At 42.9% G+C, this 25,602-nt stretch overlaps 1 protein-coding gene across 4 annotated transcripts in view; it reads left to right on the forward strand.

Annotated features, from left to right (window-relative positions):
- EFCAB11 (EF-hand calcium binding domain 11) overlaps nucleotides 1-23,927 on the forward strand; it is a 150,228-nt gene extending 126,301 nt beyond the window's left edge. For 2 of the 4 annotated variants that reach the window (XM_029950374.1, XM_029950373.1), the window contains exon 6: nucleotides 23,694-23,927. In XM_029950374.1, coding sequence (XP_029806234.1) covers nucleotides 23,694-23,775 — 82 coding nt within the window. In that variant the 3' untranslated portion in view covers nucleotides 23,776-23,927. Of the gene's footprint in view, nucleotides 1-22,556; nucleotides 22,830-23,693 lie in introns of all 4 variants that reach the window. The other 2 variants (XR_003912863.1, XR_003912864.1) reach the window with 2 other exon arrangements.
- Nucleotides 23,928-25,602: the final 1,675 nt, after the last annotated feature.

Here is a 25,602-nt window from a genome sequence, read left to right on the forward strand (position 1 = left end):
AGTCACCATCTGTCACCAGACAACACTGTCATAGCGATCTTATTGACTGTATTTCCTATGCTGTACTTTTCGTCTCCATGACTTATTTATTTTAGAACTGGACGTTGGTACCTTTGCATCCCCTTTGTCTATTTCGGCCATCCCCACACCCACCTCCCTTTTGGCAACCACTAGTTCTCTGTATTTAAAAGTCTGTCTGTCTCTCTCTCTTTTTTTTTATTTGTCTTGTTTCTTAAATTCCACATATGAGTGAAATCATATGGTATTTGTTTTTCTCTGGTTGACTTATTTCACTTAGCATTATATGCTCTAGCTCCATCCATGTCATTACAGTTAGCAAGATCTCATTTTTTTCATAGCTGAGTAATATTCCTGTGTGTGTGTGTGTGTGTGTGTGTGTGTGTGTGTGTGTGTACATACATACGTATCTTTTTTATCCATTCATCTATCAGTGGACACTTGGGCTACTTCCATATCTTGGCTGTTGTAAACAAGGCTGCAATAAACATAGAGGAGCATGTATCTTTCTAAATTCGTGTTTTCATTTTCTTTGGGTAATAACTAGTAGTGGAGTTATTGAATTGTTCGGTGTTTCTATTCTTTCTTTAAAATTTTTTAATGTTTATTTATTTTTGAGAGAGATAGACACAGACAGACAGACAGACACAGCGTGAGCAGGGGAAGAGCAAAGAGATAGAGAGGGAAACACAGAATATGAAGCTGTCAGCACAGAGCCCGACACAGGGCTCCAACCCATGACCTGTGAGATCACGACCTGTGCCGGAGTTAGACGCTTAACTGACAGAGCCACCCAGGCGCCCCTGGTATTTCAATTCTTAATGTTTGAGGAACCCCCAGACTGTTTTCTATAGTGGGTACACCAGTTTCCATTCCCACCAACAGTGCATGAGGGGGTTTTTCCCCCCTCCACATCTTTATAAACTCCTGTTATTTCTTCTGGTTTTGATTTTAGCCATCTGACGGATGTGATATGATATCTCATCGTGATTTTGATTTGCATTTTTCTGATTAATGATGTTGAGCCTCTTTTCACGTGTCTTTTGGCTATCTGTGTGTCTTTGTTGGAAGAATATCTATTCAGGTCCTCTGCCCATCTATTTGTTTTGGGGTGTTGGTGTACAAGTTCTTCATATAGTGGATATTAACCCCTTGTCAGATACATCATTTGTAAATATTTTCTACGGTTCTGTAGGTTGCCTTTTCATTTTGTTGCTGGCTTCCTTCACTGTGCAAAAGCTTTTTATTTTCATGTAGTCCCACTGGATTCTTTTTGCTTTTGTTTTGAGGAGACATCTAGAAACATGTTTCTACAGCTGATGTCAAAGAAATTACTCCGTTTCTTGTCTAGGAGTTTAATGGTTTCAGGTCTCACATGTGGGTCTTTAATCCATTTGTATGTTGAATTTTTTAAGAAACTGCTAAACTTCTCTAAAGTGTTTTCAGTTCCGCCAGCAGAGAGCGAGACTTCTAGCTTCCCTATCTCTTCATCCACGGTTGCTCTTTGTAAATTTCGTCATTTTTATAGGCTTGCAGTGTTTACCTCATTATGGTTTCCAGTCATATTTTCGTAATGACTCATGGCTTTGAAAATCTTTTCATATGCTTATTCCCATCCATATATCTTCTTCATTGAAGTGTCTTCTCAAGTCTTTTGCCCATTTATCGTTGTGTTGTTTGCTTTCTCGTTATTGCATTTTGAGAAATCTTTATATATTACTTTATCAGGTACATGCTTTGCTTTGCAAAGATTTCCTTCTAGTCTGTGGCTTAGCATTTCACTCTCTTACCAGTATGTTTTGAAGAGCAGAAGTTTTTTTTTAATGTTTTTCTTTGGATACACAGAAATAGGATTTTCAGAAATGGGCTTAGAGGGTCAAAGAGTATCGACTTTTGTGTGTACGTAGTTGTGGTTACCTCTTGTCGGATGCCCCTGGAAGAGTTGGAAACACTGTCCTTGTGTAATAGTAATCTGTCCCCAGGGGGCTTGCCAACCCCAGACTTTATCACTTGTCTTTGTTTCTGCTATTTTGGTGAGTGTAGAGTGTTACATTACAATTTTATTTCACTCACGTGGCAAGTTGGCAAGTTGAACATTGACTTAAATTTAGTATACTTAATTTTTTTTTCTTTTGTACTTTTGGCCATTTATCGTTGGAAATGTTGACTCATTCTTACAAATTTGTAAGAGCTTTTTACATAATGTAGATGTCAAAATTGGTGCACAATGTTTATCACAAAACAGTTCCATATCAATATTTACCTTTTATCTTAGTTTTTTTACTCCCACCCCAGCTACCACTTGTTTATAATTTTTCTTGTTTCTTAAACAGTAAATCTAAGTCACCACTTAGATTTCCTGTTTTATTCTAAATTTGGGAAATTGTATGGGAAGTTTTTCTCCACTATAATTTTATTAGGGCTTTATAATTTTGTTCAGTGTAAAGTAAGAGTTTAAGTTTATATTTCATAATATTATTAAGGAATAACCTCAGCAGCTCTCCTTTTCTGCTGCACTCAGATTGCCCTGTACTAAATTCTCATATAACTTAGAGGCTATTTCAAAATTCTCTACTTAGTTCCCTGTTTTCTTTTTCTTTTTATTTTTTTTCTGTTTTTTATTTATTTTTGAGAGACAGAGAGAGACAGTGTGAGTTGGGGAGGGTCAGAGAGAAAGGGAGATACAGAATCCGAAGACAGGCTCCAGTCTCTGAGCTAGCTGTCAGCACAGAGCCCGACATGGGGCTCGAACCCACAAACCGTGAGATCAAGACCTGAGCCAAAGCTGGACGCCCAACCGACTGAGCCACCCAGGCGCCCCTCTTTTAATTTTTTTTAATGTTTTATTTTATTTTTGAGAGAGATACAGAGACAGAGATCAAGTTGAGGAGGGGCAGACAGACAGGGAGACGCCAAAGCAGGCTCCAGGCTCCAGGCTCCAAGCTGTCAGCCCAGAGCCGGCCATGGGGCTCAAACCCACGAACCGTGAGATCATGAGCTGAGCCAAAGTCAGATACTTAACCAACAGAGCCACCGAGGCGCCCTGGTTCCCTGGTTTCTGAAGTCAGCAATGTACATCCGTTGTGGGTTGCTTTACGACACAATCTGATATTCCTAAAGCAAGTCTCGCTTCACCCGCCCACCCCCATTCATTGTCAAAATTAATCTCTGGGAAGGTTTTTAGTTTTTATGTAACAAATTATCCTCTTGTTATTGGGGGAAATGTTAAATATATGAATTAACTTGAACTATTGCCCTGTTTACAATATATTTATTTATGTTTTCTTCTATTTATGTTGGGCCAGTATAGTTCACCTTAGGTTGGTGACCAAGTTGTCCTCAACAACTGTGTTTTAAGTACAGATATATTTTGTCCTTGTTAAAAGGGAAATCGATTTTTGGAATGAAAATTTAATAGTTGTCATTGCTAAGAAGGAATGCTACTTGTTATTTTGGAACAGGTTTTATGCAATAAATATTCTTGAATTCTTTCATTTCTGATATTTTTGGTAGAATTCTTTCAGTTTCTTGCATTTATATAATCATAACTTCAGCAAGTAGCGATGTCTCTTTCTATTTTTCTTTTTTTTTAATGTTTTTATTTGTTTTTGAGAGAGAAAGACAGCATAAGCAGGGGAGGGTCAGAGAGAGAGGGAGACACAGAATCCGGAGAGGTTCCAGGCTCTGAGCTAACAGTCAGCATAGACCCCAACTCGGGGCTCGAACCCACAAACTGTGAGATCATGACCTGACCTGAAGTCGGATGCTTAACCCATTGAGCCACCCAGCCGCCCCTCTTTTTAATTTTTCTTACTTGGTTTTCCCGCCTTATCACCCTGACCCTCTAACAGTTTATTAAGTAACCTGTCTGATAGAGTATCTTTGTTTTGACTTTGCTTTTAGGAAACATGCCACTAATATCTGTACCTCCATTAAGAACAATATTGGTTTTTTATTTTAGGGTTTTTGTTTTGCTTAGTCTTCAGAAATTAAAAATCAAGAATGTACATTATATTTTATAAAATTCCCTTTTAAGCCTTCTAATATACAAATACAGTTGGCCCCATAACAACGTGGGGTTTTCAGATACCGCTGACCGGAAGCCTGACCCCTGACATAAACAGTCAATGAGCACGTATTTGTATGTTGTATGTAATATATACTGTATCCTTACAATAAAGTAACCTAGAAAAAAAGAAAATGTGATTAAGAAAATCAGAAGGAGGGCACCTGAGTGACTCAGTCAGTTAAGCTTCTAACTTCGGCTCAGGTCATGATCTTACAGTTTGTGAGTTCGAGCCCCACGTCCGGGTTTGTGCTGGCAGCTCAGAGCCTGGAGCCTGTTTTGGATTCTGTATCTCTCTGCTCCTCCCTTGCCCATGCTCTGTCTCTTTCTCCTTCAAAAATAAATAAACATCCCAAAAAAATTTTTTTAAGAAAATCAGGAGGAAGAAAATATATTTCCAGTATCTCTGTTTATTGAAAACAGTCTGTGTACAGTCAGGCCAGGCTGGACTGAGGGCAGCCGTGGGCCTGACCTGGGGGGATGGTGAAGTTCTACAGCCTGGTGGCCTTGACTCAGAAAAGACACAGCTGCCTCACCTGCCTGGGGGTGTGCCATCGGCCTGTCACCATCCCAGTTGTGTCCACACATGAGGGCCACCCGGCAGCCAGGAGGTGCTTAGTCAAGGGGCCCCCACAGGGAGGGGCCCAAGGCTCACAGCCACCCCAGTGCACCTGGGAAGCCCAGCACACAGAGGACTCTGGGGGATGGGGACCCCTAGGGCCTGAAGCTCCCTGCACACCACTGTGCCTGCCCTCTGGGAGCTTTCCTCTGCCTCAGTCTTGGGACCCCCGGCAGGCTACTGATGGCCCTTGTGGGCAGCAAGGGAGACCCCCGAACCTGTCACCTTCAGCTGGACTCCATGGAGACTGCGGTGGGCAATCATAAACTAATGCCTTGTGCTTTTGCTGTTACCGCTTTTTGAAAAGCTGCATGTAAAGAGAGCTGCACTGTGCAAACCCATGTTGTCCAAGGTCAACTGTAATTATAAACGGCAGCAAAGTACACTACGGGGTGAATTAACCATATTATAAAAAGAACAGATCTTTTTTGGTTCACAAATGTTTTCATCATTTGCTGTGAATTTTCCCAAATTTTCTCTTTGCAGACACATTAGCACTCATTTGTCTTGTTACTAAACTCCTCAAGACCATGTTCTCCCCTCAGCAGCACCTTTGCTCTGCTCATTACGTTTTTCCTCTTGATTCTCATTGACTTTCATTCTTTCAGTCAGGTGCTCTACCAATTCAGACAGAACATTCTAGGGGTACTCACTCCCCTTGAATGGTGGAGTTACTCACCATTGCTCAAAACTCCAGTTTACAGCTATCCACGCCGTATTTTTTTAATTAATTAGTTTATTACCAAGTTGGTTTCCATATAACACCCAGTGCTCTTCCCCACAAGTGTCCCTCTCCATGACCATCACCCCCCTTCCCCTCCCCCCTCCCTCTTCAGCCTTCAGCTTGTTTTCAGTATTCCAGAGTATCCACACAGTATTAATTAAAAAGGATTTCATAATGAAATTCCTCTCATTTTGATACCAGTGCTTCTATCAAGCTCAAGTTTTCCGAAAGGGCTCTTTTCTTAAGCACAACCTGGCATCCGCGGGAGAAAAACATGATTAAGACCTTGAATGGAAAATTTTCAAATGTACACTTACTGCAGAATTTTTAAGCACTAGCATTTTGAAATGTTTTTTTGTTTTCTTTTCTCACCCCCAAATTGTGGGAACCATGCCTGTGCCGTTACTCTGCAGGGGTCTGGGGGGCGCACTGGATGGGAGGGTCCGGGCATTCCAGGCCCGCGCCTTATGCAGCCGGGAATTCTGCATGGCTGTGAAAAGCTCTGGACGGATTCCACAAGGTGATCCTGATCCAGAGTCTGCCCCACATGCCCACATAATCTGAGACCAAGTTGAAAGTGAGGAGTCCTGAGGGCTTAGTCCTAGAACCACATGCAGTGTGTGCAGAGCTTTGAGTTGGTTGTATTCTGCAACTTTCTTTTCTTTCAGCGTCAGATAGGACCTATGTGGATTTTTGTCAAAGGTCTTCTTTCCCTCCGAAAGCCCAGACTTCTTATTAGCTGGGTGTAGAACCGTGCTATCCACAGAGACCGGGTTTTCTATCCTGATTTTGTGGCCAACTGGACATGGTGCTTTTAGGAAAGCTGTTTTATGCTTCTGAGCCCTAATTTTCTCATCTGTAAAATGAAAAAAGTAGGGTGGGTGATTTCTAAAGTCCCTTTAAGGGAAAAAATGACTGCATGCTTTTGCTCAGGGCAGAGGGTCGGAATTTGGAAGGATGGCTGGCAGGTTAGAGACTCTTTTCCTCCCGTGTTCCAGAGTATGTGAGACTCTGAGTGGCCAGCTCACTTCGGGAGGGCAGGGGTAGGGAGCAGAATGTCAACGGGAAAGGAAAGTTCCCGGCTCAGGGTGTGTGTTGAGACAGTGCTGCAGAGATTGTGACACCAAGCACGAAGTAGAGTCGTTTTATCCCTGTGGTTTGATTTTAACTAAGAAAAGAGTTTTGTTTTGTTTTCTCTTCCCCCTGGGAGCCGTGTTCAGTAAAACTTCCATACAGGGATACATTTATTATTAAAGAGTGTCAAGTGATCCGAATAGTCAGACCATGCAGTCACAGAAAGAAAACTACCGCGGAAGAATGTGCACCCAGACGCGGCACCCTGGACCCACATCGCCCTCTGCACATTCGAACGCGCTCATTGCTTTAAAAGTTCTGTCCCTAATGTCTTGCCTTTCATTCCTTTCTTATAAACTCATATTATGTAAGCCCTCGGAGTGCTAAATGTTTTTCCTTTGTTGGCCATCACGCTCCGGATGATTTTATCAAACATGAATTTTCCCTTAGCTATTGATTGCATGGAGGGGGGAGCCGGCCCAGTAGAGAAGAGTGGCCGTGTTTGCGCTACGGACTCAGACATTTTGCGGGGGGGGGGCGGGGCCCACACGCGTGTTAACGGGTGTGTGTGCACGCGCGTGTGGGCACGTGCGTGTGGGCACGTGGGCATGCGTATCGGGAGAGATGGTTACAGAAGTAACAAATGCGGCTCCCAGACTATTTTAGAAATAGGGAAAAGTAAGAAAAAGAAAATAAAAACCAACCACATTCCTACCAAACCAAAGGCAATCATTGTTAATATTTTGGTGTTTATTCTTTCCTGTTGCTCTCCAGGATTTTGTTGTCAAAATAAATGAGAGTTTTGCTTTGTTTTTTTTTTTACCTCTTTGCTTTTTTTTTTTTATCATTTTGCTATTTTCACTTTTTAAAATACCTCTACAATGAGTGTATTTGTCTGTACTTTTGTTATTATCTTAGAAGAGGTTCCTGGATCCCATATTAGGGAGTATGAACTTACTTTGTCATTTTTGCAACTCTGGATTCTTCTTATCATGTTGCCTAATTAAGAAAGTTGCCTAATTAACCAATGACAGTCCCTCCAGCATCATGTGCGCCTCTGCCCGTGTTCTCAGCAATGACCCAATGTTATCTCCGTTTCACATCTTTACAGGTCTAACAGGTGACACTACTATCTCATTTTTTGTTTTATTTCATTGATTGCTTATAACATCGAACATTTTCACGTTTATCATCTCTTTCTACTCTTCTGTGAAATATCTATTCATGTCATTTGCTTCTTTTTAAAAAAAATTAAGGTTTATTTTTTTGAGAGAGAGAGAGACAGACAGAGCATGAGCAGGGGAGGGGCAGAGAGAGAGGGAGACACAGACTCCTAAGCAGGCTCCGGGCTCTGAGCTGTCAGCACAGAGCCCGATTCGGGGCTGGAACTCACGAACTGTGAGATCATGACCTGAGCCAAAGCTGGCTGCTTAACCGACTGAGCCACCCAGGCACCCCCCATTTTTTCTTCTATAATGAGAATATTTACCTGTTTCCATCTTTATCACAACTATTTTTCCAGTTTTTCTTTATTTTTATAATTTTTTGAAGTGCAGCTATTTTAGGTTTTCATGTATTTAAATCTGTGATCTTTTCCTTCACAATTTCTTCCACTTACTTTTATCCTAAGAATGTTTCCCTCATCTTCAAACCAGGTTAATATTCACTTCCATTTTCGTGGTTGGTTTGAATCTGTGGTTTGAACTTTAAGACTATCTGGCACCTTCATGTGTTTAGAATTCATTTTATATATATCGTTGAGTGATGGTCTAAACAATATTGTTTCCAAAGAGCCAGTTTTTCCATCATTTACTAAATCATCCCCATTGATCTAAAGTGCCTTCATTATCATATTCTGTACTGAGGTTTTATTACTCTTCAGGCTGTGATCTGCTGTATTCCCTGGTCTCCTTACACCAAAGACCCACTTTTTCTCCCCAATTCTTACAATGCCTTCTCAGACTTCATATTTCTTGTTTTCAAATCGTTCTCAGCTCTTCCTCCCTGTTTATTTTCCAGATGAATGGTAGAATCATTTTCGTGGAGTTCCAAAAACCTCCCTTTGGGGTTTTGATGAAAATTGCATTCAACCTATAAATTAATTGTGAAGAATCTGGCGCCTTTACAACATTGACTCTTCCCAAACAGAAGGACACATATGGCACGTCCCTCCACATTTTCAAATATCCTTTTGTACGGGTCAGTGGAATTTTGTAGTTTTCTTTATACAAATTCAACACATTTCTTTTTAAGGTATTTCCAGATTATGTTAGGTACTTTTTAAAAAATGGAATCTTTTCCCCGTTCAGTTTAGATTCACCATTTTTAATGTCACTTTTCCCAGTGACCGCCAAGCACTGACAGGAATCTAAGTGAAAAGCATACTTGTTTCTTTCCAAGCTTATAAACTCAGGGATTTAGGACGGAACCAACCATAAATATAGATTCATATATGAAACTGTAAGTGAGGTTGTGGAAGGTGAATTGACTAACTTAAAGATCCTACAGCTTGTGAGGTGAGTGGCTAAATAGGCGAATGCTTTCAAATGTCCATATTCTTCGTGTCAAGGACACATAAGGCTTAAAGATCCAAAACCAAACTCACTGTCCTCCCCTTTGGGTTCATCTCCTGTGGCTGCAGTCACAATTCACCACAGACTTAGTGACTTCAAACAGCACACACGTATTGCCTTTTAGGTCTGGACGTCAGAAATCCAAAGCAGCCCCCACTGGCCTAAAATTGGGTGTCAGAAGTGCTGTTTCAATTCTGGAGGTTCCAGGGGCAAATGTATTTCTTCACCTTCTGGAGCTTCGGCAGGCTGCCTGCTTTCCTTGGCTCATGGCACCTTCCTCCATTTTCACAGGCAGTAGCTTCACATCTTCCAAGTTCTCTCTGACTCTCCCTGCATCTCCTACTTCCCCCTTGCACTTCTAAAGGTCCTCAAGATGACATTGGATGCACCTTGATAATCTGGGATAATCTCCCCGTTTCAAGGTCAGCAACCTCAATCCCACCAGTGGGCCCAGCCCTCCTTTCCCATGTGACGTCACCACACGTTCTGGAGATTAGGATGTGAATGCCTTCGGGAGGGCCGTGGTTCTGCCCTATTGCAGCAAGGATGAACTTCCAAAATTTCTATGTAAGCACGTGCGCTCTCTCCTGGAAGCATGTCAAGCCTTCACGTGCTCTTTGGATTGTGACCGAAGCCCTCCCGTGGCCTGCCAGCTCCAGAAGCCTTACCCCGCTCGCCCACCAGCCCCATTCGGCTCCACACTCACCCCTGCTCTGTGCTCTGGCCACACTGACTCTTGCCTTGAACGGATCTTGCTCTCTCTTGCCATGAGGCCCTCGCACAGGCCATTCCTTCTGCCTGGAAAGCCCTTCTGCACCTCCCAACTAACTCTCATCCCTCAGATTTCGGCCCCATTCTGCTTCCTCGGGATCGATGCCTTGACCTCCCTGCCCGGTCCTACATCCCACCATCTTGTAGCACCTTCTCTCTTTCCCTCAGAGCACTTAGCACAGCAGTGGTTTTACTTTGCTCAGAATTACTTAACTGTCTCCGGCTGAGCTAAAAGCTGCAAGGAACTCTGTTTCTTTTTTGCTCACCCATGGATCTTCAGAACCTAATGCCCCGGTCCCTAGCGGGCTCTTAGTGTGTGTCCCATGAACGAGTAAATGAACTCAATAGCCTATTTCTAAGAAAAAGCATTTTTAGTGAATGTGTTCATTGACATATTTATAAAAACAAAAAGACTGGGGCTTTTTCAAAGTCCAACAAATAAGTAAATTATTATAAATCCATTTGATAAAATCATATATAACCATTAAAAATGAAAATGAACGGGGCACCTGGGTGGTTCAGTTGGTTAAGCGTTTGACTCAGGTCATGATCTCACGTTCATGGGTTCGAGCCTCGCATTGGGCTCCGCACTGTGTGGAACCGGTTGACGATTCTCTTTCTCCTTTTCACTCTGCCCCCTCCCCTGCTCCTACTCGCTCTCCTGCGTGCTCTCTCTCTCACGCTCTCTCTCTTTCTTCAATAAATAAATAAATAAATAAATAAATAAAAACTTGAAAAACCTGTAGAATAGAAAATGAAGACTCTAGCAATGGGGGGAAATGTTTATATTATGTTTAAAATAGCAGGTGCTAAATACTCTAATGCTAGTCAGAAGGAAAAGTACCAAAATGATCATAGCAATTGGTTTTAGAGCATGGGATCGTGAATATTTCTCTTTTCCTGTCTCCAAGCTTTCTTATTCACGTATTCAGACATTCAGCACACATTTCTTGCACCCGCGGTGTGCCAGGCACTGTATCCAGTGTCGAGAAGAGCTCAGTGAACAGGATGTGTGTAGTCTCTGCCCACTGCAAGGCCACAGCCAAGTAAGGAGAAAAACTAATAATAATCGAGACACGGGTGGTCTAGTATTCACAGACTGTTGCGTGTCCGAGAATACATAGGTTCCTTTACCATAGTGTGCACTGCAGGCTAAAGAAAATATTTTTCTTTATTGGGTCCATTATCATTATGGCATTAAAATTTTTTTTAATGTTCGTTTATTTTTGAGAGAAAGACAGAATGTGAGTGGGGGAGGGGCAGAGAGATGGGGGAGACACAGAATCCAAAGCAGGCTGCAGGCTCCAGGCTCTGAGCTGTCAGCACAGAGTCCATGCGGGGCTCGAACTCACAAACCGTGAGATCATGACCTGAGCCGAAGTCGGTCGCTTAACCGGCTGAGCCACCCAAACACCACAGTGGTATTACCATTTTTAACTGTGGGGGGTGGGGAATTGTAGGAGAAATGATACCATTTTTTTAGGCTTTGAAGGGGATATCCTAACTTGTCTCTCCAACCCTTCATCACTGCTTTTTTGTCCGTTCTAGAAGGAAAACATCTGGAGTCAGGGTGAACTTCTTCTAGCTACCTTCGTTCAACAACATTAAAAAGATTAGTGCGGGTGGTCATTAGGAGGCTGTTGATGCCTGCCCAGATCAGACCCTTTCTTTCCCCAGCATTTGGTGGGTCCTCACCACCCTCTTCTAGGACACTGAAAAAGCAGAATTTTGCCACCATCAATTCTCTTGGTTTCATCTTCTCACACTTATGCCTCATTGACTGTGTCTCTGTGCTTGAGCATAATGTAAATACTTAATCTGTTTAATAAATATCCTGAAATAGCCTCTTTCAGTTGTTACTAGAAGGGCACGAACCTTTTAACTCACTTAGTCAGCACAGATCAACACTTAATGTCTTTAATGATGATCAGGATCCTTTTTAGTGGCTGAAAATCTCCGTAATCAATGATGTTGCCCTGCCTGGGGGCATGAGAGACTAGATAATGGGCAGAAAATGTCACGCTGGATGGGGCTAGTAATTTGAATCCCTGAAATCAGTAGTAGCCATTTATAGGAGAGGCCAGTTTCTTCTCAAGGCTACAAAGAGCCCCCCACCAGCACCCCAGGATCCCTTAGTGATTTACATGGCCAGTTCCCTGGTGGTCTAGTGGTTAGGATTTGGTGCTTTCACCTTAGTGATTTACAAGTTGTTGAAACTCTTCATGATGTCAGTTCCTTTGCTCAGCCTTCTCCCACCCCCTCCCCCCACCTACCCAGCAAGGCCAATGCCATGCCACTTCTAGTACGGTGGTCACCCACCTCAAAAGTAATTCTCGGTGCTGGGCAGGAGGGGTATCATGGAATTTGTGAAACCTTATTAAGGAGGGTACGTCCCCCTGTCTTCCCCCATCCCCATATAGACCTTGAGAATGTTATTTTCATTTCAGGGAGAGAACACAAGACCTGTTTTCTATTTTCTAGCTGTTACATAAAGGAGCACTCCCAGGTTTCAGTCCTAAAATATCCCCTCTGAACTCACACTTAGAGTCCCTTGGTCTTAGCCTAGGATTTGATTAATTGAGCCATGTTCACATTCTCTGCATTTCATAATATTCTAAACACTTGTCATATGCCCTCTGAACCTTCTTTATCTCTTTTGACTGAAATTCTCATATGAAAAGACCTCATGGTCATCCCATCTGGTCTGACTTTGTGATCATAGGTAGGCTTTATGAATAGAGAGCTTCCGATAATGTGAGGAAATTATTTCATTATGAAATGTTATTCATTTTTTATGTTGTTTATTATTGTCCACAGACCTAGAGGTTTCAAGTGATGGGAGCAGGTTGTAAACAGAAGCATAAGTAATTTATTATAATTATTCTGAACTAAGGCCAGATTTCCTACCGGCTCAGGGATGCACATCAATCGGAAACGGGCTAAGATGTAAAATCTTATTTTCCTAAATGGATTATTTAAAACTAAAGTGTAAACAATTAAAAGTATTAATTTTTATAAGTTTGTACATCCTCATTTAATGGGGGGGGAAAAAAACCCTGACCCGATAGAATTTTAAAATCATGTTTCTTTAAGCTACCAGAAGTCCCTTGGATTTCTGGTGAGGCTCCGATGACACAGTATGACTTGGCCATGTCCCTAGGGACTGTGGCTCTCCTTTGAAATGTGAGTGCTTTTCATTAGAGGGAGCAATGGCTAGCTTTTATTTCTCTGTTATTATATTATTATCATTCCATTGCCAGAACTCCCAGTCTCATCGAATTGTAAGGGAGGCTGGAACACGTGGGTGAGGAAGAGACGAAAAGAAATTTTGCTGAACACCTAGCAGGCGCCACCCTGGAATCACGCTTCACCCATGTCAGAGTGGGTAACCCCTTACCCAGCTCCTTCTCCTGCCAACCTGTTTCCCCTCCCCTTTGGTGAGCTCCTATATACACGTTCTGGGTGCTGTCTTGCTCATGGATTGCTGGGTCTTAAGCACACTTTTTTTTTTTAATGTTTTGTTTTTGAGAGAGAGAGAGAGAGACAGCGTGAGAGCGTGAGCAGGGGAGGGTCAGAGAGAGATGGAGACACAGAATTCTAAGGCAGGCTCCAGGCTCTGAGCTAGCTGTCAGCCCAGAGCCTGACACGGGGCTTGAACCCACAAACCGTGAGATCACGACCTGAGCCGAAGCCGGATGCTCAACCGACTGAGTCATTCAGGCTCCCCAATCACACTTTTAATTACTGAAGCTCCATATTGTGTTTGGCTGCCATGTTTATTTTCTAAAACGTATTCTCAATCTTCTGGTACATTTACTTTTCCAGATCAACGTTAGATTGAATTTCTCAAATTTCCTTTAAAATGAAAAAAAAACTAAGCAAACGGAAACCTCTCCACTCTCCCTGTCGTGTATTATTAAAAATATGTTCTACTTGAAAACATGACACTATTAGAGAAGATAAGCGTTATTTGACAATTGGTGTCTTCTGACTCCAAGGAAGTATGCTTTTAAAAAGCTCGCTTTTTAGCTATCACACCGTGGCTAACAATGTTATTAGCAGGGATTTATAAACGGCTTGAATGTTTGTAGTTCATATTTCAACTTCAAGTCTGTTTGTTGCATTAGCAAAAATGAAGCTCATTAAGCCTTATTCTTTTGGTCCATCTCTCCAAGCCTGTGAACCCACTAATACTCAGCTTTCTTGTCTGGAAGTATGTAATCTTTCCCACATTACACTTGAAAGTTCAGCTCATTCCTAAACCTCCAGTCAAAGATATGAACTTGTTGCTTTCAGAAAGGCCACATCTGTGCTCTGAGCCATTACACCATCTGTTAAAGTGGTCAGAGTTCATTTTATTGCCTCCTTTGTGGAAGGACTTGTACTGTAAAAGCGTGTGTTATTGAAAACATAATTTTCCTCATCATTATGCTTTCTTTCTAGCCGGATCATAACCTGTGAGAAATCTATTGAGCAGAGAGTGAAAAGCTCTTCAGAATAGCTGTTCTTAAGAGATTAAATGATTGCCATCTCTGTCCCATTTCTTTTATCTCATAATCAAGTTCAAGATGATACTAGATATCTCGGCTGAAGTGATTATATATTTGAAATAGAAATGGTTTTATCTCCATTCATATTTCACACTGTTGAAGGCAGCATCATTTTTCCCCCCATTTACATTCATATATGTGTATGGTTCTTTACAACTGTCTGCAGGGTTAAAGATTCAGAGTACTTTTTGAAGACAAAAATAGCTAGCAGGAGTTTGGTTAAATTTTCTATGCACAAAGACACTAAGTTAAGATCCAGCTTAGATCCATCAGAGTTAAGTTAAGATTCCATCAGAATTTAGAGCTGTATCAAATCTTGGCAAGTCATACACCAACCATTTTACTTGATAAGGGAAGAGCTTGGGATTCAGAGCAGCTAGGATTGTTGCCCAAGGTCACACAGCCTAGCTGAGATGAAAGCTCACTCCTAGGCCATTTGTGTGAACCATGCTGTCCCTCGACACCCCCCTCCACATTCAGAGTGAGCCTGTCACACAGATCTGCTCTGGAGAAAGAATGGAAGGACTTGGGACCCTAAAGCATAGGAACCAGATTTTTTTATAATTACTTCAAAGATGTTCACTTTGGCTTCTGTTCTTTATCCTTAAAGCTGTCTGGTCTGTGCTGTTTTCTTACATCACCGTTTCTCTTCCAGAGATTCAAACTGAGAAAAAAGATCATGTCACTATTTATTAGTGGCTCTGCTAAAACACTTGACAGAGAAGGAATATGAAACTATTTGCCGGAAGTGAGGCGTTGGGCTGTATGTTGATTGCATTTATCTACATGCCCACAAGTAGTCAATAATCAAGCATACTGAAATTACATTCTTTCCTCCTTTTAAAATATTTCTAGCTTTAAATAAGCCTCCTCATTTTTAAAACCTAGTAAATAGGAAAAAGTGAGTCATTATTTATAGTTAATCACTTTTGCCAGCTGTGACTGCATTTCATATCCATTTTTCTTTTTTGTCGTGGACTGGGGAATCTATCCTGTCGCTCTTTAAGGAAAAAACCATATTGGTCCATCAATAGCCTCTTTCAGCGCATAATCACAGTCAAGGCACTGCAAAGAGGGATTTTTGTTGGATACGGCAAGAAAAATAACTTCTTTGAATGCAGAATTGTGGAGGACAATCCAGAATCTTGGGATAGCACCTAACAAGAAAATCTGAATTATTTCAAGGTTCATTTTGAAATAGAATCATCATTTCAAAAATACTGTATTTATGAGTGTCTATTCTATATCTACCCAGTTTTAGATACTGCAAGGTTTAGAAAAGATCTCCGATGAGATCCTGGCATGTCAGGACGCTTTCATTTGAAAGTATCAGGCATCCATTTCAGACCATCTTGGAACAACCAAGCAACTTTACTGGGTCAGGTGACCGAGATTCAGGCCTGCTTCAGGCCTGGTTTGATTAGGCTTCAGCTCACTCTGCTATTCTTCCTACTCTTTCTCGCCATGTATAGCCCCATCCGCAGGCTGAAACTGACATTTAGAAGCGCGTGCAGAAATTTTTGGATCAATGCGCCATTGGCTCCCAGAACTGTGGAGGTTGCACCGATGTGGTAGGAATAGGACGGTGGCCGCACCAAGCCTCGCCTCTGCGTCCCAGCTATTGAAGGAAAGGACTTCTTAACTCACAGACAAAAGTCCTAGGCTTCATCATGGTTGAGCCAGCTCTTCACCAGTCAGCAGTGGCCAGGGGAGAAATATCATGTACCAACTGGCCAGTCAGTTCTTGAACCCGGTCACTGTGGTTAGAATGGCAGGATTATAGTGATTAGCTGTAGATCCCCCTCCTGGAACTTGGGATGGCAAACGATCACCCAAATCACACAGCTGCTGAGCAGCACAGAGGGTGTGGGACGGATGCTGGGGAAGGACCTAAGGGCATCCACTATGTCTTTCATCTAGAAAGCCAAGCCTGGTCCTTAAGATGCCAAAGTCTTGCCTGGCTTGTGTCATTCTTTGTTGCTGACCTGCTCTGGCCATCATTTTATCCCTCACAGTTCGTCCTACCTGGCCAATTCTACCACCTCCTCATGGCCAGTCCGTAGCTGTCCTTCTGTATCCAAAAGGCCATCTCTTCTACTTAGGAATATATGGTCTCAGGCTGAAGGAACAATTAATTTTTGACAGACTAACTATTAATAAATAAGGCATGTATTTTAGAGAAGACTGGTCCTATCATTTTCTGGTGACCCCTGACATTTCATACGTCTGGAGCTTCAACCTTCAGAGCTCTTCTTAAAGGCATTATTTCATTGGTTCTAAAAAGTTTTCCAAACAGAGGAACCCTCTGATCTACTTCAAGTCATGGGGTCCCTCTTACCTGAATGAGACTCTGAACATGGCATGTTATTGCTGGCGACGATTTCAATGCCCCACGAGAACTCCCATCTCTCAAAATAAACTTTCTACTACTATGCCTCAGCCTGGGATCTTACTGAACGTGGACCTTGAGACGAGGAATCACAGGCAGGTTGTTTGTTTGGGAAGTAACCGCAGTGAGCAAGAGCAGAGTAGAGATGAAGGCAAGCCAGTACAAAGGATCTGTCAACCAAGTTTGTTACTTCTGGAAGCCACTGGAGCTCAATTGCATGAGAACCTCCAGTGAGCCAAGAGCCCTACCTCAGAGCTATCTGTCTGCCTAGGGGACAAGAGAGAGCAGACAGCTACTGACACCTGTCCATTCCCCGGGCAGCGGTTGTCCATGGGGTGTTCCCTCCTTAGTTTCTCGTACTTCCAGATGGCAGGTGTGTGAGGACCACACCCAGTGTGAGCAGTCCTAGGAAGACAGTGAGAGATCCTTAGTGTGGGCTGCCCTGAGGGGAGGCCCTCCAGCCACGGCTGGGCCAACCGATGGGTGTGAGAACACGAGGTGTCCACTGCACACCGAACAGCCAAAGTCACGCAAGCGCCTAGAAAAGACCAGAAACATCTACATATCTTTTTTTTTAATCTCTCCTGCGTGTCTGAATGGCTTTTCTTAACACATGTCTTTAAAAAGGTAAAATTAATAAACACATTACCAACTGGATTGCCATAGAGCCCCGCAGGACTCTCATCAACAAAGAGGCAAGCACGCCCGTGGAAAGAACCAGCAGGCTCCTCAGAAGAGAAGGCTGCTTGCGGGAGAAACTGTCATCATCACGTCTTCAATTGGCGGGTCCTCTCATCCCCAGCGGGGGCTCCTTGCTTGGAGGGTAATTTTTATTCTCACTGTTCAGTCAGGATGACAGCTTTGTCCCTAATGTGATGGCAGTTTTGACTTTAGTTTAAATTATTCCATAAAGAATCAAAGAGAGAGAGATTCTCTCTCCTTTTTCCCCCACCCCCAAAATTCCACTAAGAAAACTTTCCTAATTTAAATCTTTGCCTCCACATTAAATTTCTCATTCATGTTTCAGGTGAATCAAATACACCATCAACTTTCAAAACCCTGTGTGACTATCACAGTGACTCAAAATAATTGCCGTCTGTCAGTGGATTTGCCGGGAACACAGATCTGCTGTCACCGGCTCTGCTGTCACACCACAAGCCTGCCTCTCAAGTGCGGTCTTCTCGGGGCTCAGCTCAGAACCTCAGCGTCGGCAAGCTGGGCGTGGAGGCAATTATCTGCATAATCCATCCAAGGAACATGTGTGCCTCAGCTGCCCCTGACATCACCTGTTTAAAAAAAAAAAAGAGTCTTTAAAGCAATTATTTCAGCAAGTGTAGATGTAGCTGGAATGTTCCAAAGAATTGTCTCCAACTTTGGTTCCTCTAGCTTCGTGCTTTTCAACCAGGGATAATTCTGTCCCCCAAGGGCCACTTGGAAATGTCTGGAGACATTTTGGGCTGTCAGAGCTAGGGAGCGAGGAGAGAGCGTGCCACTGACATCTCGAGGGTAGATCCCAGGGAGGTTGCTGGAATTCCTGCTTCCCGCAGCGCAGGGACAGCCCCCCGCCAGAGAGAGTTATCCAGCCGCAAGCCGGCCCTCGCTGGCGAGGATGTATGCGTTGTAAAATACAGCCGTCTTTTTGGAAGATTGAGACTATCAGAAAATATTCCTTCGGTTGAAAAATATCAATAATATTAAAGAGTACTTCAAGACAAAATAACCCATGAGAGAAGTTTCCGCTTAACATTTCACATTCAAGTTCTGGCCAAATGAGTTACATGTTTCTCAGATTGCAATTATAATACATTCTAGTTTGTATTCTTGCTTCCACTTAAAAATGTCACTTTTATAGTCTCTATCATTTTAATAGAGAATATTCCATGATTTCAATGGAATGCAATTAAAACAGTCGCTCTTTGTTTCTTTCCTTCATTTTTAATTTTTTTTTAATTTAATGTTTATTTAGTTTTGAGAGAGAGAGACAGAGGGCAAGCGGCAGAGGGGCAGAGAGAGAGGAAGACGGAGTCCAAAGCAGGCTCCAGGCTCTGAGCTGTCAGCACAGAGCCCAACGCAGGGCTTGAACCCACAAACCAACTGAGCCACCCGCCTCATCCTTCATTTTTATTTTTTTTAATATTTTAATGTTTTTAAATTTATTTTTGAGAGACATTGTGTCAGAGGGTCAGAGAGAGAGGGAGACACAGAATCTGAAGCAGGCTCCAGGCTCTGAGCTGTCAGCACAGAACCCAACATGGGGCTTGAACCCACAAACCGTGAGATCATGACCTGAGCCGAAGTCGGACGCTTAACCGACTGAGCCACCCAAGCACCCCTAATTTTTAAAAATATGTATGTAATCTTTTTTTAAGTAACTTGGGGCAAAAGCATGTACTCCAATCTGAAATCTGACTTTGGTGACCTGAGACCTGGTCACTCTTATTTTACAAAAACTTGTTTCCCAAGAAATAACTACTTTCAAAACATAATAAGAAATAGTTATAACTATCTTTGTGCAAGAAATGTTCACTACTTGTGAAAAAAACCACTATTTATATATTTTTAAAATTAGAAAACCCTGATGTTTCTCTTCAGAATGTCTTGAAGCAACAGTATGCCCTCTCTTAGGAAAAGATTCCCCGTCTGAAACCCTGGCTCCTTCAAGGTGGGGGCCACTTAGCCTTGGGGTCACAGGGGTCACAGGAGTCCCATCTTATGGGTGTTGGAGTCCACGCAGTGTCACAAAAAGGAGAGAACAGAATCTTGCTCAGCCAATCAGGACGGAAGAGACAAATGTTACAGCTCATGCAGGTAATTATAACCACTTAAGAAATGAGTCAGAAAATGTTTATAATGTAACAGAAAGCTGTCAGAACCTAGCTAACTGGACAGAGCCTGGTTCTTGCCTGAAATTCTCAGTGTAGCCCAGTGTCCACCTGGGTGTTCTTGGACTTCACAGTTCAAATAGTGTTGTCTGGAAGCCCCCGTCTACACCCTGCGGGACTTTAAAGCACTTTGCAAGCTTTCGTACGGCTTCTGGAAGGCCTAGGACTCCGTGTTCTCGTTTCTCTGCATTAATTCCGTTGATGGGTCATCTGACCATTTCCCCCTTACTTTTCTTGCTCGCTCCTGCACCTGCTCAGGGGGATCTCACCTCCTAACTAAGTCTTCAGACCCTCCTCCTGGCAAACACCATCCCTAGTAGAGTGTGTGCCTGTCGCACCCCTTGGTGAATGCAGGGGAGGTTATAACAAGTAATACAGACGCCTTTGGAGCGCACGGTAAACGTAGCAGTTAATTAGAGGGTTCTGATCCCTGCACCACTGCAGACTTTCTCATGGGCCATTTCCCTTCATACAGTCTCCCCGCCTCTCCTCCCCCAACCCCCAGCTTCTCAGTGGCCCCTTCTTTGTGCTCTCTCTTTTATCTGGCTTGTCCTCTCCTTCCACCCTGAGGGTCCTAAATTGTTCATGCTGAGTTACCCAGCGTCTCTGCTCCACAAATCAGTCCTTTTGCATCTCAAAAACAAGCAAGCCAGGAGGCCTTTAATTCAGCTGGACCTACATTTCTAGAAAGCACTTGTTGTTGTTAACAGCATTTATTTTCCTCTCGCACATCAGCAGGAGCTTTATTAATTCCTTTGAAAAGCCAGTTCTGAAATGGAAGCTCATAGGCTTGTCAGTATCTGCATCCTCCCGTCTGGTGGCCGGAGCTGGACTGAAGTGCCCGGGGCGTTGGCTCTGGGGCAGGTTAGAACCGCACGTGGCTAGTGTCTGCCTCAGTTTCCAATGTCTTACTCTATATTTAATCTCTATATTTTTCAGTCTGACTCTCAGGGACTCCTTCTACCCATATCCTGCTCTGCGGCCTCATTTTCCAAAATTCATCTCTCACTAGGTCTCTCTCGTACCTAGTCTGTGTTTACAAAATCCGATTGGGCGTGGAGACCATAATTGATGATCACTAATGGGTCCCCGAGTGACGGTCCCTAGGGGCATTCTGCAGTGTGTGTTACTTCTCTGGCTACTTTCCAGACTCCGTAAAACAATGTTGAGATACTCCCTTCCTCTGACCCCCCAGCCCGCTCCTGGGAGGTAGTAGATATTCCACAATGTGGTGAACTCTTTCTCCAGATTCGTTGCTTCCACAAATTTCTTTACTCTGCAAACATTTGTTGTCAGCTCTGGGCTGAGAGGTGGGAACAGGCCAGAAACCAGAGAAAGTGCTCCCCCTCCCTGAGGTCACTTTTAGTTGGTAGAGTATTTCAGTGCTAAATGCTGGGCTGCTGACACCAAAACGGCACCCTCTCCTATCAGAGCCAGAGTAAGCTCCTGTTGAGGATGATGCGGTAGACAGAAATGATGAGACTTGGCACCTAATGACGTGTCTTCATCTCCGTGCACACAACTTGTACCCACCAGCCACAGCTGCTCTTCGATCATGCGGTGATCCAAGTGCGGGCGCTGTGAAACCGCCCTTCTTCAGACTAATTCCGCCTGCAATGAAGACCAGTATATTTTAGCTTTTCAAATTATAGCTCTGAAATGTGGATTTCCTCTTCCCTCCTTTTGAGACAGCCAGCCCTCTGTCTCATATATATATATATACACACATATATATATATATAGAGAGAGAGAGAGAGAGAGAGGAGGAAAAGTCAGAAGATAGAAAGTATTTTACCGTGTCTCATTATAAATATAAACATAACATTCTTCCATTCATTATGTCAATAAAATGCCACCACAGACCTTATGAGTAAACGTTTCCATTTTAACACTTCCTGATTATACCGTGTCCATTTTACGATGGGAAACTTTGGCAAACGCAGCAAGAAAAATAAGTTACTGTAATTACAATGAAGGTTATTTACTCAGAAAAATCAGTTAAAGAGATTCCATCTTCTACCACCAGTCACAGCTCAGTAAGTGAATAAACACACCAAAAATATATATATATATATTATCGGAAGCAGTTTATTCTAAACATTACTTCTCTAGGTTATCTTCTTTAACCCACCCTCTGAGATTTATAGTTCAACCATACCACTTTAGAGTGGAAAGAAAAAACGGCCATTTATCTAATCCAATTCCTTGGGGAAAATACTTAGGCAATATTAAGAAATCTTCAATTATCTAATTTAATAAAAGGGATGGTTTCTATTCCGTAGTCAGTTGCATGTGATACTGATTATTTCTAATCCCTCAGAAGAGATCTGACATTCCGCTTTTGGTCCTGTATAGCATGAAATCAGCATGTATATTTTACCAAAAGAAGTCACAAGAATAATGGCGTCCACGGTCTGTAGTCATTTTATACTAACACACTGCAACGCGGCTCTGCCCTGGGGCAGAGAAGGAGGGATTTTCTCTACTTCAAAAGAATGAAAAATTATCATCACTATCCAGAACCATTATAGACTTCAGAGACTTTGGCATGAAATATTCAGAAAGTTTATTTTAGAATTCAATATTTTAAAAGCCTGCTTTAAAACTATTACAGTGATTAGTGGCTCTGCTACTTGGGCCAGCCTCGGCTTTAAAAAGCCCTCTGTCATGGCTGATATCAACAAAACATGCTTTGCGTCAACCACAAAGGCTCCACACAAGGCATGCGATGCATTGTTGTCACATGCCCCGCCCCCACCCCCACAAAGAGGAACTGTGACCACTACTTGTCAGGTATCCTTTCAAACATACTTCTTAACCGTTACTTATCCTGGTAGTGGTTGGAATGTGGTGCTAATGCTATGTGAGTTCTCTTACCCATGTGGCGTAGGTGCTATTTCTCTGTTGCTGTTGACGGAGCAGTGGTCCTGTCTCAGTGGTTCTAGGGACACACAGGGTCAGCCCAGCAGAAGCCACCCGTATTCTCAACCAACCAGCCAGAGGCTCCTATCTTCACCATTCCTCATAGTCGGAAAAGCTTCCTGGGTGTTTGTGCGGATTTAACAGAAGTTACGAGGCCGCAAGTGAAGCCAGTGAAAGCTTCTACAGCTAGAGTTAGCCTCATGAACCTGCAATACAACCACTTTGCTCCGGAATATTCTTTGTAAGTAGGGAGGCAAGGTGTAATAGAGTACGTAGAGAGCCTTGGTTTGGGAATGTAATGGGTTTTTTTCATGTTTATATTTGAGAGAGTGCGCACGAGAGAGTAGGGGAGTGATAGAAAGAGGGGGAGACCCAGAATCCGAAGCAGGCTCCTCACGCTGAGCTAGCTGTCAGCACAGAGCCCAACACAGGGCTTGAACCCACAAACCATGAGATCATGACCTAAGCCCAAGTCAGAGGCTTAACTGACTGAGCCCCCCAGGTGCCCTTGGAAATACAACGGTCTCGATTTGGGGTCCTAGCCAGCTGCTTAAGCGGCCAGTCTGTCTTGTGAAACTGGTGTACTGCTTTCAGCTCAGTGTTTCTGTCTGTAAAGTGGGCCCATCCCAGCACGACACAGACATTCCAAGAGACAAGGAATGTAACGGCAGTACAGAGCGAGCGTCAGCCATCCCCATCATTGCTGCTTATTCCCAAAACATTTTTCTTCTCTCTCATTGGTTTATTCCACATTTCTGTTGTATAATGCATATATATTTATTGATATATTACAGAAAAAATGTGCAGCATGACTAGAAAAAACATCACTCCTGCCTTTCTTTAAAGACCTGTGCATTTGGTTTCATTCCTTTAAATGTATTGAATGTATTATTTTCCTAGGTTTTAATCAATACCTTTTCCTTTCCTTCCCACCGTATGTATTATCAACATAAGAAAAAATAATAGGCATCAACTTTTGCCTTCAAGTAGGGGCCTCTCACAAACAGACATGCAAAGAAATAAAGATTCTGGAGTGCTCTCGATGCATAAGTGTGACAAAAAATAACTTGTAAATAACTAAATAACTTTTCATTTCATTTTCCAGGGAAGTAGATCAAGACTCGGACGATTTTGTGAGCTTTAAAGACTTCGAATATGCCATGAAGTGTGGACAGAATGAAGCCTAACTATGGTGAACTGCATTTGGCAACTTCTAGGGAGACAAGTAGATTGCTCATGTATATTTCAACATCAGGCTCCGCCCCTCTGCTCTGCTAACGATCTAATAATGCTGCGTACTTGTGATTAAACTCTTGGTCATGGTTTGCAGATGCTGATATTATTTGCATCTCAGAATCTTAGAGGTGGTCGTGACAGGTAATCTCCCATGCGGCCTGCGGCCCTGAGCCAGGCTGACGCTGTCACTGCCTCTGGGACCAGCCCTCCCCCTCCACTCCCAACCCTCCACGCCCACCCACACTGCAGGCTGGGGTGCTCCACTCACTAGTCCTCCCTAGTCCACCCACCTGCTCCCTGATTCTCCTTGGTTCCTACTGTCTGGAGAGAAGTCAGTTTTTCCTGCCAGTGTAACCAGTTTCCTTCATGCATTCAACTTTGGTCGAACACGTACATGATAGCATCGGTGTGCACTGAGTGCAAAGCATGGGGAAAACAAAGACTTAAGGTTTCTTTACGATCACGTACCCGGTGTCAAACTCATCACCGAAAAATGTCCCCAGTGGCACTCACTGTACAAGATAAAATAAAATAGATTGGGTTGACACAGTGAGTCTTCTCCGGCTCTGTACAGAGGAAGACCAGAGTAGAGTAAGGAAGGATGTTGGAGGCAAAAGATTTATTTGCACAGCCCTCTGGGATGATTTGGGTCCGAGGTTCCTGCAGGGCCCCAGCTGCCCAGTGCTGCACACTTCCCGGTTCTGGGTGGCTCTGCCTGCATCCGGGACCTTGGCCTGTGCTCACACCCTCCATCTTTGGCCCATTCATACGTGGGAGCCGGCAATTGCCATAGTGGAACAAAAACTGTAACAGGCATCAGTGCCAGTATTTTGTCTCTAAGTGTTCAGAAATCATAGCATGAGCATTAGGAAAACATCGAATATAATTCCAACTTTAAAAGTAGTACACATTTAAAGATCAACTAAAACTGTGCACTTGTAAAATAGGAACATTAAACAAGCATCAATCTATCACACACCATTAGAAAATAAGCTTAAAAATAAAGTCTTAAATTGTTGTAAGTCAAAGGATCCTAAAGAGACAAAACAATATAATGTGATATTCTTGGAAGAGAAAAAAGGACATTAGGTAAACACTGGTAATGAATGGACTTTAGTTAAATCCATTAAGTACTATCTTCACAATTTTTCTGTAAACCTAAAACTATTCCAAAATAAAAGGTTGTTTAAAAATTCTTACTCAGGGGCACCTGTGTGGCTCAGTCAGGTAAGCATCCGACCTCAGCTCAGGTCATGATCTCGCAGTCTGTGAGTTCGAGCCCCATATTGGGCTCTGTGCTGACAGCTCAGAGCCTGGAGCCTGCTATGGATTCTGCTTCTTCTCTCTCTGTCCCTCCCCCACTCACACTCTGTCTCTCTCTCTCTCTCTCTCAAAAGTAAATAAGCATTAAAAGATAATAATCTTATTCAGAAGTTAAAAAACTAAACATTATCAAAAATGAAGAAAAATTTGAAAACCATTGGTAAGTACTCGTGAAATATTATTTCAAAAGCAGAGGATCCAGGGTATCTTTGATATCGTGTGTGTTTTTAATTTTTTTAAGTTTGTTTATTTTTGAGAGACAGAGTGTGAGTGGGGTAGGGGAGAGAGAGGGGGAGACAGAGAATCCAAAGCAGTCTCCAGGCTCTGAGCTGTCCGCACAGAGCCTGACGTGGGGCTCGAACTCACAAACCACGAGATCATGACCTGAGCCGAAGTTGGACACTTAACCAACTGAGCTACCCAGGCGCCCCTAGTACTATGTGTGTTGTAGTACA

The sequence above is a fragment of the Suricata suricatta genome, chromosome 9 (genome assembly GCF_006229205.1).
Source record: "Suricata suricatta isolate VVHF042 chromosome 9, meerkat_22Aug2017_6uvM2_HiC, whole genome shotgun sequence".
Classification (NCBI taxonomy): Eukaryota; Metazoa; Chordata; class Mammalia; order Carnivora; family Herpestidae; genus Suricata; species Suricata suricatta.